The sequence below is a fragment of the Helobdella robusta genome (genome assembly GCF_000326865.2).
Source record: "Helobdella robusta unplaced genomic scaffold HELROscaffold_2, whole genome shotgun sequence".
NCBI lineage: Eukaryota > Metazoa > Annelida > Clitellata > Rhynchobdellida > Glossiphoniidae > Helobdella > Helobdella robusta.
Window position 1 is genome coordinate 2,989,916 of NW_008704083.1, and position 15,054 is coordinate 3,004,969.

General features: G+C 34.7%; 2 protein-coding genes across 2 annotated transcripts; one reads left to right on the plus strand and one right to left on the minus strand.

Annotated features, from left to right (window-relative positions):
- Positions 1–3,336: 3,336 nt before the first annotated feature.
- Positions 3,337–4,241, minus strand: HELRODRAFT_160216 (hypothetical protein; the record flags this gene model as incomplete). Its single annotated transcript, XM_009017204.1, has 2 exons — positions 3,337–3,587; positions 3,755–4,241. 2 exons carry the CDS (start codon positions 4,239–4,241, stop codon positions 3,337–3,339), a joined length of 738 nt encoding a protein of 245 aa, XP_009015452.1.
- Positions 4,242–13,406: 9,165 nt separating this feature from the next.
- On the plus strand, positions 13,407–14,785 carry HELRODRAFT_133376 (hypothetical protein; the record flags this gene model as incomplete). Its single annotated transcript, XM_009017205.1, has 3 exons — positions 13,407–13,512; positions 13,830–14,217; positions 14,455–14,785. Coding segments are annotated over 3 exons (825 nt in total), but the record flags the coding sequence as incomplete, so codon positions are not given.
- Between the last annotated feature and the right edge of the window lie 269 nt (positions 14,786–15,054).

Sequence of the window (15,054 nt, forward strand, 5' to 3'; positions counted from 1 at the left end):
CACCGCCGACAACATAATCCGACTACATCTTTCTATATGACTATCGCATGTATCTCTTCTGCTAACACCATTCTTCAGTTAGATTAATGTGGCTGATGTTTGCTTCTCTCACATCGGATGTTGTTCCGTCCTGTCTGTATTAAGCTGTCTGAATGTTGAATGAGCCTCAGATCTCATTCATTGTTGTTTGGTCGAGTTTTTTGAGTGAGTTAAATTAATTGGCACTCTTTTCATGTTATAACTGTTTTATAAGTTAAAACCAAAAATTTATGACTAACTTGTTTCTTTTAATGTTGCTTCTTATCCAAATCTGCCAATCCAAGTGATGCTTCAATTTTTGTTAATTTTTTACTTGTTCTTTGGTTTCCTCTTGTTCTTCTCTTTGTTCTTTTTTTTGTTTGGTTGTTGTGATCAGTCTTTGCGCTGAGGTTAACAAGGGGGCAGCCTGTGTTGAATCCAGATGACCCCTCAATGTGTTTTGCATTTACAATAATTTACAACTTGGGCTTGCGAAGAAACTTTTCATGAAATTTACAAACATTTCTACATTTTGAACATGCTACGTTTTGCATGTTAGCGTTGAAGATTATATTCGGTGTACCTTGTATAAGTTTTTAAAAACAAGTACCTCAAATACAAGGGAATGATTGTGTTTGATTCAATTTTTCAAGACTGTAATGTAGTGGTAAGGTTTTATACACTTGGTTGTACTGTTTTATGATGTTTTTAAAGTCTTCCACTATACACTCTGATTTGTTTCGTTCTTTATATTGCAGTTCCGTCAAACGCAAAGCTGCTTAAATGTTATTCAATACTTATAACTAAGCACTCGTTCCACAAAGGCTGTACCATCTTGCTTCACATTACGTATGCACACACAAACACCGCATCATAAGCCTATGAATAAGTTTGACTTTCGGACAGGCAGTATTCGAACCATTTAATGCCAACCATTTGGTAAAATTTATAAAATACACACACATTTATACATATTTATGTGTGTATGAGTGTGTGCATGTGTGTGTTTTTGTGAGTGTGTGTGTATGTGTGTGTGTATGTGTGTGTGTATGTGTGGAAGTGCATTGAAGTGTCCATGAGGGTAGCACAGACATGGGAGTGCTGTAGTGAGCGTGAAGACTACAAAGCAAATGATGTAAGTCACGTCAATTTGTTGAGTGTTTGATGCAGGCTGAGATGAAAGCTCGCAAGGATGAGAGGAAAATATTTTGTGGTGGGATTTTCAAGGCAACATTCGATCACTCTCTCTCTCTTTCTCTCTCTTTCTCTCCTCTTTCTGTTGTTCTTATTAACATAAAATTGTTCAAGTCCAAATCAAAAATCTGAAAAATCTAATCAAGCGTTGTATTTTGATGAACTTGCACGGTAAATATTCTTGAGCTTCATCAAATCATTAAATCACATTATATATATATATATATATATATATATATATATATATACTTATTAGTATTACGTAAAGTTTTACATTGGTTTTATTAATTCATTTATTTACTCTACTAAATAATTTAATAAGTATCTATTCATAATTTGTTATATATATATTTATATATATATATATATATATATAATTTTGACATATTAATGTAATCACACTTCCGGTCTACTTGTCATGTTTGCAATTATTTAATATCAATACTATCAATACGAAGTTCTCTTCCAACGCAGATTGATGGTTGTGGAAGCTTAAAGTGCACGAAGCACATGATGTCGTAGCGTACGTCTGCTGCCCCACTAACCACCAACAGCCGCTTAACTAACCACCGACAGCCGCCCCACTAACCACCGACAGCCTCTTCACTAACAACCGACAGCCGCCCCACTAACCACCGACAGCCGCTTCACTAACCACCAACAGCTGCCCCACTAACCACCGACAGCATTTTGTAATGGAGGAGGCGCGAATGTGTTAAAGGCAATAACGGAGCAATTATTTACGCAAAATAAACTTTCCTAATGAGAACAGCCTGAATGTCTCACGCGGAGTTTCATGTTTTGTACTGCCGTTCACTTTTTTATTATGGCTGGTTTGTTTGATGGAATTGTTTGAGGAAGAATCAATTATTTCATTAGTAGACGCTTAAGAATTTAAATTTGGAATATAAATTTGTAAAATTTTAATTATTTGAAGAAGATATTTCTGTATGAAAATTGTAATGGATGTACCAAGAAGTAAAATATAAACGGACAGAGTGAATAATTAGGAGGACGAACATGTGAGATGACCCGAAATATATCCTCATTACTCGAAGACATCGGCCATCAACTGTCAGTCGCCAAATCAATAATCATCTCGGCAGCAAAAATAACAACACGATACAACATGCAACAACGAATTATTTTCAACATCGCTCGTATGTCGAGAATAATTTAAAAAATGCTGGGAGCACAATTCACATTAGTTCAAGTTTGTTCATTTATGACATAATGTTCTTTTTAAATTTCCAATTTTGACACAAAACACGAATCAAATAGAACGCAGAACCGCAGCAAAACAAATAGCAGAATCTATTCTAAAAAAAAATAAAAAAAAAAAAATCTTTGGTTTGCTGGAGTTTCGCTTTTTACATCTTTCAATCAAATTTTACAAATAAATTTTAAAATATCACAAAGTTTTCAAATTAATAAAAACTATTTAATGAAAAATGTTTTGAAATTTTTCTTTTAAAAAGGTGGCCTAAATTAGTTATTTGTGTTATTTGTTTAAATATTTTTAATAAAAATTATTCAAATTATTTTTCTACTGTTGCATTAAAAACACCACCACGTTATCTGGTGTCTCAATTTTTTTTATTTTAATTTAGAAAAATTACTTTGTTGACAAATCAAACATCAAATAACAATATTAGATGAATTTGACGGTGTCCGGAAAATTCATCGTGGAAAATTCATCGTGGCAAATTCATCGTGGGAAAATTCATCGTGAGGGAAAATTCAACGTGGGAAAATTCATCGTGGGAAAATTCATCGTGGGGGAAAATTCATCGTGGGAAAATTCATCGTGGGGGAAAATTCATCGTGGAAAAATTTATCGTGGGGGAAAATTCTTCGAGGGGGAAAATTCATAGTGGGGTAAAATTTATTGTGAAAAACAGTTTTTGCAATTACACACCTTACACACCCCATGAATGTTGTAGATTATAAATACGTAGTTTGAGGACTTTTCTATCCTTAACCTTTTCTGTAATGAAATTTAAAACAACTCAACTCAAAAATGTGTTTATTTTGCAACCATGTCAATGAAATCATGTCAATGAAAATGTCAATGAAATTCAACCATGTCAATGAAAATTTGCAAGTATGTCAAGAGAGATGCGCCTAGAAGTTAAAATTATGGGCCAATTCACGAAGATAATCCATTCTATCACGGTTATCGTAATCTTGTACTATACGTTTAATTCGAACTGCCATGTCTCGATAAACCTTTTTGCTTGGAGGCGGATTGGCACCAGCAACATACTGTTCTATTTTTCCTTCATTTAAAGCTTGTTCGTCTTTCAAGGATGAAATGAATTTCCATACTGTTGGATGGCTAGCTCCAATTAGCTCACTAAAGGCTCTGTGCCACCCTTCGCAGAAATTGTTGGTTTTTGGCAAGCCATTGAGAGCAGCATTGTAGCAGTTTCACAGGTCGTATGCAAAACGTGGAGGTCTGCGTTGTTGACGCCGATTAGGTCTTCCAATCCAAGTGTCCTCAAAATAGTCTAAAACAGATTGAGCTTCCACTGGTTAAGACCATCATTGCTATCAAACATAAGAAATTGATCATCATGGTGTGTAATTTGATAGTCATTAGGGATGACTAGGTCCACCAAAGAATTTGGATTCGGTGGTGCACGATCAGCAAGACGCCTGGTATTTCGAATAGTCTTTTTAAGTATAGAAATATTTGGCATTAGGCCAGAAGCCGCCTGAGAAAGGCTAATAAAAGAATTGGTGATAATTCGTTGAGGAACATCCTGCGTTTCCCTAGCATCATTTTTCATTTGATTCACAACCTTAACAACTTCGACCCGAGCAGCATTTCCTGCGTGGTTATGTTCACCGACTCTCTTTACAATTTTGTCATGACGAGTATGCAAACGTGCCCGACATACAAGATTTTGATATTGATCACATTTCCAGAAAGTTTTTTCTTCTGTAGCCGCATCTTTTACGAACAAGTGACCTGAGTCAATTAATTTTCTTTTTCCTTTTTCACTGTACACGAATTCTAGTGACATTTTTACACAAAGATTAGCGAATCGTGATGCAAAAACTACTTCCTCATTTCTGACACACTTCACATACAGTATTTTATTATAGACTTTTACTTAACTTACTCAGACACGTCCGACGTCCGCGGTCCACCTTTGTATATATTTTCTATTTTATATACCATACTAAGGGTATACAAATAATAGTATTAATAAGCATGGATGCTATACGTTGCCTATTGATATAACCTCCAATACAGTATAATTTGTATATTATACGTATATATTATATACGTTATATGTTATATACGATATATACGATGAATTTCACTCCATGGTGAATTTTACCCCACCACGATGAATTTTTCCACGATGAATTTTACCCCACGATGAATTTTTCCACGATGAATTTTCCACGATGAATTTTACCCAACGATGAATTTTACCCCACGATGAATTTTCCCGCGATGAATTTTCCACGATAAATTTTCCCACGATGAATTTTCCACGATGAATTTTCCGTAAACCGAATTTGACTGAATTGCCATTCCACCTATGCTTATTTTGAAGCAAGAAATGAACGGACTAAGGACTTTGAAATCCAAAATATTTTGATACATATTGGTTCCGAAGTTAAATTCGTTCGGATTAGAATCTAGCAGATTCTCATCCAGGCTGTACGTGTACTTGAAGGAAAATCAATTATGTTGATTCAGTATTAGATATCTCGCAACCAACCAAGAAACACTCCACTCCAATTACAAACTCAATCAATTTAGAATAACGCATATACCAACAATATTAACAACATTCAGTCAGGTCAAAAAAAATATCTGCTATTTAAATTTAATTTGTTCAAATTTCAGGTTTTTATTACTAGTTCAAACTTGATTCTTTTTATCAATAATTAATTAATTGTGGATTTGCCTAAAACGGATCTGTGGCCTTATATTAAATCGTAATATTTTTGCGATGTTCCAGAATTCTGGCAGAAACCAACATTCAGAGCCCCTACATTCTTAATTCAAATCAATGGTACCATATTTTTCAATACGCTTGCAAGTCAGTCACAACGGAACGTACAACAGCAACCACGCAGCCATGCAGAGGAGCATCAACACATTCTTCGGAGGCAACGCATCTTAGCACAGCGTGAAAAACGATAAAAATTAATGAAAGTGACGTCACAACCACAAACTACCACGCCACACAAGGACGCCACAACCACACGTCAACACAACATGTTAAAGTGGCAACCACACCACGCTATGACGTCACAACCACACTACTACACCACATGTATAAATAGGACAACTCGTAAAAAGTGGTTGCTGTTATTAGCAGTTATTGTTACGCAACTTCCAGAAAGTTAATGTAATTGACAATTCAAATGTATTAAAACACAATTGGAACAAAATCACATTAAAGAGATAAAAATTATTGTTTAGCGTTGAACATAACATAATCCTGCTCAACAAAAGTTATTCTGATCAACAATAAAACGCATTTGTGTTTGCAACATTAACAACAACGTGATGGCAACATCAACAACAACATGTTAGCAAAATTAACAACATCTTGTTGGCAACATTACCAACAACATGTTGACGATATTAACAACAACATGCTGGCAACACTAACAAAATGTTGGCAACATAAACAACGACATGCTGGCAACGTTAACAGGATGTTTTGCCACATGAACACATTTTAATTTGAACTTAACTAAAAATTCAGCATAATAAACTATGTATGAGGACAACAACAGCCAGAAATGAAATGATTTAACTTAGAGTTAAGAGAATGAGCCCTGTTGACCAAACGTTTTCTGACCAACTGAAACGAATTGACGACATCAATAACATTAGTTAACGCACGAATCGACATTCAAAACAACAGCAACAACAGCAGCAACAACAACAACAGCAACAACAACAGCAACAACAGCAACAACAACAACAACAGCAACAACAACAGCAGCGACATAACATCTTTCAGAACAACATCTTTGCCGCAACGAATATAATTTGGAAATTTTTAAAACAAAGACCAACAACACAACATTCTTTTCGCCACACTTCCTGCAGCGAGCAATCTCACACATACGAAGGAAAGCAAATGACAGGCACACATCCACGCAAACAACACCAGCACGCAAAATCAAAAGAAGCTCGCCTGCACAACACAGCGTCAAATTAGTATTATAAAGATTGTAATATACGACCTGCCTGAAATAACGTTTGGTGGCGGAAATTGCAGGGTAGATCTAATTCCCGGCTGAAAAAAACCGGAATTTGCAAAAAATAAACAGATGGTTTAGAACGAACATCTGAGCAAAAATGCCGATAACAAGAAAAAATGTGTTGGGAAGTGAGTGAGTGAGTGAGTTAGTGAGTGAGTGAGTGAGTGAGTGAGTGAGTGAGTGAGTGAGTGAGTGAGTGAGTGAGTGAGTGAGTGAGTGAGTGAGTGAGTGAGTGAGTGAGTGAGTGAGTGAGTGAGTGAGTGAGTGAGTGAGTGAGTGAGTGAGTGAGTGAGTGAGTGAGTGAGTGAGTGAGTGAGTGAGTGAGTGAGTGAGTGAGTGAGTGAGTGAGTGAGTGAGTGAGTGAGTTGGTGAGTGGATGAGTGAGTTGGTGAGTGGATGAGTGAATGAATGAGTGGGCGAATGAGTGAATGAAAAAGTGAGTGAGTAAAACTTCTGAAAAGTTTTAACTGGTTGGTAACTATGAAAATAATTTGGACAGGAAGACTTGATCAGCATAATCCATTTAATGAAACCTCAATAAAATGGTATCAATTATTGTTAGCGTGTTTAGTCTTATGACCACGTGAGTTTGAAATTGTTTTTTATGAAGCGAATCAGTTTGAAAACATAAAACGATTCGGTTTGGTAGACTGGACACGCAAACAGACGTAATGTACCGAATGCTCGGGTAAGCGTAGGTGTAAGCCGACTGGTCTGTATGGGTTAGTTTTTGTTTGTTATGTGCAGTGGCGGGTCCAGACAACTTTTGAAAAAATGAGAGCAAAGATTTTCGAGGAAAACATTTGACGACCGAGGGGAAAATTTCAAATTTCAAAAAAAATTTAATTGACGACCGAGGAAATTTTATAATCAAAGTTGAGGACCGGAAGGAAGAAATTTTTACAGATTTGTTAAGGAAATGTTTTACAAATTTTTGGTAACGTGGTCAAAATTTTATTTTAAATCTTTTTTTAGGCTTATAATGTCACTTTTTTCTTCAAAAACAGTAGTGGTTTCGTTAAAACAACGACTTTTATTAACTTTTATCACAAATGACGCTAATGAAGCTGGCCTCTCCGACCTTTCTAGATTCACCAGTTTCAAATGACAAAGTTCACAACTTAAAATTGAATAACATAACATAATATAACATAACAAAGATTTTTATAGTGATCCAAAAAGTCTGTTACAGGACCACCCTGAGACTTTTTTTTATATCCTACTTTTGCCAAGTTTGCTTTAAAGTTATTAGTAGCTCTGCGCATATTATTTCATCTCCCAGTTTGTTCCACTCGTTGACAAATCTGTAGCTAAAGAACTTTTGCTTCATCGATCCTGAGCTTTTTTTTAAGATCTTATATTTATGCCGCCTTGTTTTATTATTCATCTTAAGCTCAAAAAATTTCACTTATTCTAAATCCTCCTCCATAGTGATGATTTTGTGTGCCTGAATCAAATCTCCTCTTCTTCTCTTTTCTAATGTTGTCAATCCACAAACTTTTAATCTGTCTTCATATGTAATTTTGAGACACTCCTTCATCATTCTCGTTGCTCTCCTTTGAATATTCTCATGCACATGTTTGTCCTTTTGTATGTCTGGATTCCAAAGCTGAACGCAGTACTCCAACGTAGGTCGAACCAATGCTTTATATAGGTTCAATATGACAATCATATCTCTGCTTTTACTGTTTTTTTATCATACCCGGAGTCCCGTTTTCACTTTTAGCTGCCTCGATGCATTGCCTCGCTACCTTACCATTCCGATGATTTATCACCCCAAGATCCTTTTCCTCCACTATACTTTTAAGTGGTATATCTCCAAGTTTAAATACGCTTGTCTTGTTGTTTGCTTCCATATGTACGACTAAACATTTGTTAGTGTTGAATACCATCTGCCAATCCTCAGCCCATTTACATATTTTGTGCAAATTGCATGCTAGAATTTCAATATCTTTATCGTTGTCTACAACAACACACAACTTAGTGTCATTTGCAAATTTTGAAATTTTAGGCTTTATTTCCATATCAATAGCAATATCATTGATGTATATTACAAATAGCAACCGTCCTAATACGGATCCTTGAGGAACCCCACTTGTAACATTGCTCCAGTTTGAAAAACTTCCTCCAACACCAACTTTTTTTGCCAGTTGTCAATTTTGTAACCAGTTTGAAATCGACTTTGGTGTGTTTTCTGTGATCCCACTTGCCTCTAATTTTAAGGCCAAACATTTATGCTGTACCTTATCGAAAGCCTTAGAATAAGAACATATAATAAATAATAAATCTTACTAAGAAAGTTTATTCAGCAGTTTATACAAACTAATCAATATATTACAAAATTTAATCCAAGGTTGAAAATAGGCAAAGGTTCGTTTTGTTAGTCGATCAATGAATGAATGTTGATTAATTTGTGATGTGGCGTGCGTGAGGTGAGGCAGGTTCAACATATTGCGTGTTCGTCTTCTTAAGTGCTCGCTACTCCGCTGATCTCGTCAGGGTTGGGTTAATTAATTCCAACAATGAAAATTTCTACATCGAAGTGAGATTTTTTTAATTAAAATACAGAAAAAATGAAAAAGAAGTGAAATTTTTTCAAGTGATTTTTATTATTTAATAAATATTAAAATAAATTAAAGTAAAATATAATATAATATAATAATAAATCCAGTTGGTTCTGCAGACAACACACAAAGTGACAGCTTGGACTGAATTGTTGCGAAATGTTTCGCCTTTTAAAATTTTCCATACTTTTTTTTAGAAAATATAAAAAATCACATTTGTGTCAAAAATCAGTTGAAACTTTTAAAACAGATTAAAAAATTTAAAATCAAAGAACTATGAATGAAAAAGTAAATTTAAAAACAATTAGAAAATTATTTTACAAGTTAAAATTTTTTGTTTTTAATAAATAACCTGATTTATGATGTTTTTATGTTTCAGGCAAAAAGCTTGAAACCTATAAAATGTATATTCTCATTAAAAAAACGAACTCCGAGTTTGATTAGAAGAGACAACAAACGCACGCACGTGTTAACAGCCAAACGGCAATCTTCTTTAAAATACGTTTGCAGAAGATATTCTATCAATTATAGAATGCCAATTTTTGCGGGACTGAAAGCATGACTCAGCAGCACAAAAGGACTGCGTGAGAAACTTTATGCGTAACTTGTGACGCAAGTCATATTTGATATCGTATCACAATTGGATTCGTTCCAGGGAAGTATCAACGAGGCATTTGATAGAGACAAAAAGATTTCAATTCGATGACATGAATCAAAGAAATGACATCGTTGTTTCATTAGGAGGTTGAATATAAGCGTAGCAAAGCAACAGTGAGTCTAAGAAATGTTTACAATCTAACAATAAAGGGCAACACATAAAAAAATTGTCCATGTATGATTCACTGTTTGGCCTAAAAATAACTCTAGATTTGCCGCCAAATTGTTAAGTCAGTAACTATCGTAAAATCATCCAATGTTTACACAAACCTAGGACCAAATTATGAACATACATCATGTGTGGGTGTGAACATGTTTGTACGTTAACACAAATGTGTGTTTCTTTATGTTTTTTATATGTTGTTCATTTCTTTCATGCAGTATTTTATTCATTCACGCAAACTCTATATCGTTCGTACGTATGCATCCATGCTTGTTGCGTGAGGAGTGTAGGGAATGAATGAATGAATGAATGAATGAATGAATGAATGAATGAATGAATGAATGAATGAATGAATGAATGAATGAATGAATGAATGAATGAATGAATGAATGAACGAATGAACGAACGAACGAACGAATGAACGAATGTAACATACGTGGTGTGAGTACGTACATGACTGCACACATGCATGTTGTGTTGGTACACGGATGCCGATATATTAGCTACATACTAGCTATTTATAGTAGTTTACTATTTCGGAGTCTATTGTTAATATCATATATAGAAGAAGGACGTACGTTTGGTTAGCCAAACATAAATACATGACATGTGCGTTGTGAGTACCAGACAGAACACACACACACGATGCATGTACGTACATGTAAGTATAATGTTGTTGTTCACGAGGGATTCATGCAAAATTGCTCTTCTGTCCCTGCTTCATTGATTGATGTTTTTGCTTTTTGAACAAATTTTTCTTCTTCAAGAATTATTTTTTCTTTTTCCATCAATGTTTCACGATGTTCATAATGAAAATTTAACTTGACGTTTATTTAAAATTTTCTTATACATATTCTATTGACAGTTTAACGGTACGCGGAACGTAAAGGTCGGTTATGCTGAATAATTGAAAACATTCCTTTCCGTTTTTTAATCTTAATTGCACGCCAGTCCTCTTCCATCTGACATCCATTGGCCTTTATTTTAACAAAAATTCATTTGTGAAGACTTGTTTTGCAGACGCAACTTTTATGAATTAAAAAAAGCTAATAGTCATCATAAATATACAAAGTTTCTTGGAAATTTAGAAATTTACAAAGTATAAAATTCTGAACAGTATAAATCTACCTAGCGTGAAATAGATGAAATAAATTTGTTGACAACTCATAAACCTCACTCAATTAAAACAACCTATCAAAATTTGAATTCGAACCGTTTATAATCGCCTAGATAGTAAACAAAATTATGTCGATAATCATGATGACGATGAAGATGAAGAAAAAGATGATGAAGGTGAGGATGTAAAAACAAAGATGATGATGAGCATGATGAGGATAAAGATGGTAAAAAAAAGATGAGGATGGTGATTGTGGTGGAGATGAGGATGATGAGGAGGAGAAGGCGTGGTCAGAGCTTCAGGTTTTTTTATTTTGTGTCTCTGCAAGTGCTCGAGCGAGGTTGAATGTTTCTGTCAGTGCACTTGATTCAGTTCATATAAAAATTAAAATTTAAATTTGAGGATTTTGTTTAATTTAAGCAACTATGCCAGGAGTTTAAGAAAATCAATCATATGCAGCTTAATGGCGTTTCAGGACACAAGCATCTGCATACACGCCATCAATTTGTGTCGTGATTTCCTTTCTTCACAATTGAATATATTCTGAAAAATTTTTTTAACCTTGTCATGCATTGTTTCTTTTGTTAAATTATAAATCAATGTACTAATTTTTATTAAATTTCAAGATAACAATGAAGCTCTACTATTTTTCACAAGCAGTTACCTCCACACACAAGCAAGCAAGTAGGCTTAAGTTGGCAACCATGGCGCACCATTCCATCTATGAAGAACTTTTAATAATTAAAAAGATTTTCAAACTGCATAACTCAAATTAATATCAAACTAGAAATTAATTTATAAACAAAAAATTCATGGTACAAGAAGATTTTCACTATTTTTTCCATAATACTGATGAAACATTTAGAGGCACAACCAGAACTTTAAATTATGGTTAAAAATGTGTAAAAAATCAAAATCGAAGCATTTTCGTTGTTCCACTTTTTAAACAAGTTTTCTATTAAACCCAATGTTTTTTTATAAACCTTCGCCAAATCTTATTGTTATGAGTGAGACTGTAACAGTTACCAATAGAATTTTGCCATCTTCTTCCTTTTCAGATAGTTGATGGCTTGACATCACGTGGATTGTTGCCGCTACCGAATTTCCACTCCCTGATGCAAACACACCCCTGCCCTAACCCTAACTCCACTAATTAAATACTAAGTAATTATTAATTATCAATTGATTATCTAAATATTTTGGCAATCCATCCAGCCGTTTTACAAAAACATACCATCACCAAAATTATTGTTGTAACAAATAAATAATTTATGTGCGTTTGTGCTTTGAATGGCTATCGGCATGTATGCAATACACTGTAATGTCTCAAAGATGTCTGGCAGAGCAGCATATTCGTCCACGCTCTGTGCTATATAAAAGCTCACCACGAGCCTTCCTTATTAAAACAATTCTGCCATCCATCCGAACAAATTTAATTTTAAATTGAGTTTTTGTCTCTAAAAATTCTGTCTAACAGTTTTTTATTTGTTTTGCCTGAAAAGAAAACGTTCGATCGTGAAAAAATTTGCGAATAAATTTAATTTATGTATATAAATTTATTTATTTGTATCAAATATACAATTAGAAAATCAATTTCAACGTTCAAACGTAGATCAGAGCCTTCACCAAACAACAAAATAATCAATACTAGTTTACCAAATTTTTTATAAACAATCGTACGTATTCAAGTAACGTTTTGTTGACAGATTGATAAGGGGGTTTTATGTGAACAATCTGAACATATCTTGATAATTAACACGTCCAATAGCATATCAACATGAGCCATCTAACAAATACTCGATATTTCAACTGAGCGACAATCATGGATGCGAATGATGTAAGAAAATCCAATGGATTTGTCTCCAACATCAACATTAAATTTATTTTTTACTTCGCAATTTGTGGTTACCAACCAGTGGATCCAAGCAGCAATCTTCAAGTTGGTTTCAACGATTCGATCGTTACACCATCTATGTTATCAACAGTGCAATCTTCTTTCACGATGATTGAAAACAAAAGTAATTCAACAACAAACTTATTATTGTCAACATCAACCATATCATCAACGTCATCATCGTCAGCTTCTGCAAGTGAAAACACCAAAGATTCAACAGGTTTGAACCATGATGACTCACAACACATTTCTAGGGACCTCTTACTACCACAAAGTTTGATATCCCATGTGCCAACAGCGCCACCAGCTACGTCCACCACAACTTCTTCATATCTTGTATCAACATTTTCTTTCTATCTTTTATCATCAACAACATTGTTATCTCCATCATCTTCATCAATACAGGAAAACTTCAACTGTATTGCTCCGTGCGTGTGCAACTACATTTTGAACCGTAGCAACAAAATCAACAAGTCTAATGATGACGTCATCAATGAAAAAAACAAAAACAACGAGGAAAACCGACGCGATAGCAACGGTAAAATGGAAAATAAAATGTTAAAAGTTTCCTGCACTTACATGGATTTAGATGTGCCCCCAATTGGAATACCCCTTCAAACGCAGGTGTTGGACCTGAGTGGAAACAAATTGTTGCCCGGCAGTTTGGCGCTGTTGAGAGACTACAGGAATCTAAATAAATTGATCATCAGTGACTGCAGGGTGGAAAATTTAGGTAGGTCATCTCATTTCTTGGAGTGTGTTCTTAAATGCATACGCTGTTAAATTCTATTTAATAATACAAATTAGCAATATGTGAAAATATTTCACTGCCATTTTGATCTGTAAAATTAATGAATAGTGTTACATCTGATCGTCACAATGATAACCACGGGTGACAATCTTTAATAACTTTCTTGTTGATTCGCCTAGCGACCATTAGAAATAGAATTTTCACATAAGCCAAACCAACCCCGACAGGTCAGATGATCATTGGAGGCCACGATGTCTTCCTCCCCATTCAGTCGATAGATGCCAGCCACAACAACATCGTCTACCTACATGAAGACACTTTTTCTAAACTTTCCAATCTTCAATGGATTGATTTATCTCACAACCATATTGAAATTATCCACAATAACTTATTCAACAACTTGACCAGAGGATTGAAATGGTTGGACTTGTCCAACAATCGAATCGCCAGCTTGGCAGACGCTCGCTGGTTGAATGGACTGCGCGGAAGTCTTATTCATTTTAATTTAAGCCAGAATAACGTACATGTGGTCTCAAAAAGTACGATAAATTGGCTACCTGGCTTGTTGAGTTTTGATATTTCACGCAATTCTCTAAAATATGTTGATAATGGAGCGTTTGATGATTTGTTGTGGTTGAAGACGTTAAACTTAAGTGGAAACTGGTTGGAAAATATTCCAATCATGAAGTTTTATAACGATGCTTCCGGTGTTGATGCTAATTTTAATTATTTGAATTACAAGGACAGTGTAAATGATAAATATTCTAGTTACTGGGACTATGACATGGATATTTTTAACGATAACGTTGAATGGAAATCTACAAACAGTACAACCTCATTTGCTAAAAATAGTTTGAAAAATTTAAAAATATTAGATTTAAGTTTCAACAATTTCAACTCCATTGCACCCTTCACCTTTGCAAACAGTTCAACTTTGAAAATGCTGAACATAAATAACAATGGAAATTTGAAAGTAATTAGAGAATACTCTTTTGTGAAGATGACAGCGTTGAAAGAGATCAATCTAAATGACAACCAGCAGCTTCTCTACATCGATCACAAGGCTTTTAAAGATCTTCCTCGTCTGCGCACCTTGAATTTGAAGCGATGTTTCTTGGTGACGTTGCAGGATGGAATCATCAGGAACCTGCCTTCGTTAGTTTACTTAGATCTCTCAGAAAATCCGCTGGACTGTGACTGCACGCTGAGCTGGATGAAGTCACGTGACTGGAGCCTAATTAATGAGAGCGAAAGATATTCCATAAACGAGTTGACGCCATCGAAACGCCATCTTCAACAAAAACACCCTCTATCATTTGGTGATTTCACAATTTTTAACATATCGAAGAGGGAAATATATTTTTCTAATGCTTCTTGCTTGACAAATTTGTCACAGCTCGAATCAAATTTCTGCGGTCCTAAAATAATCAAAAGTCTTTTGAAAGATAACGT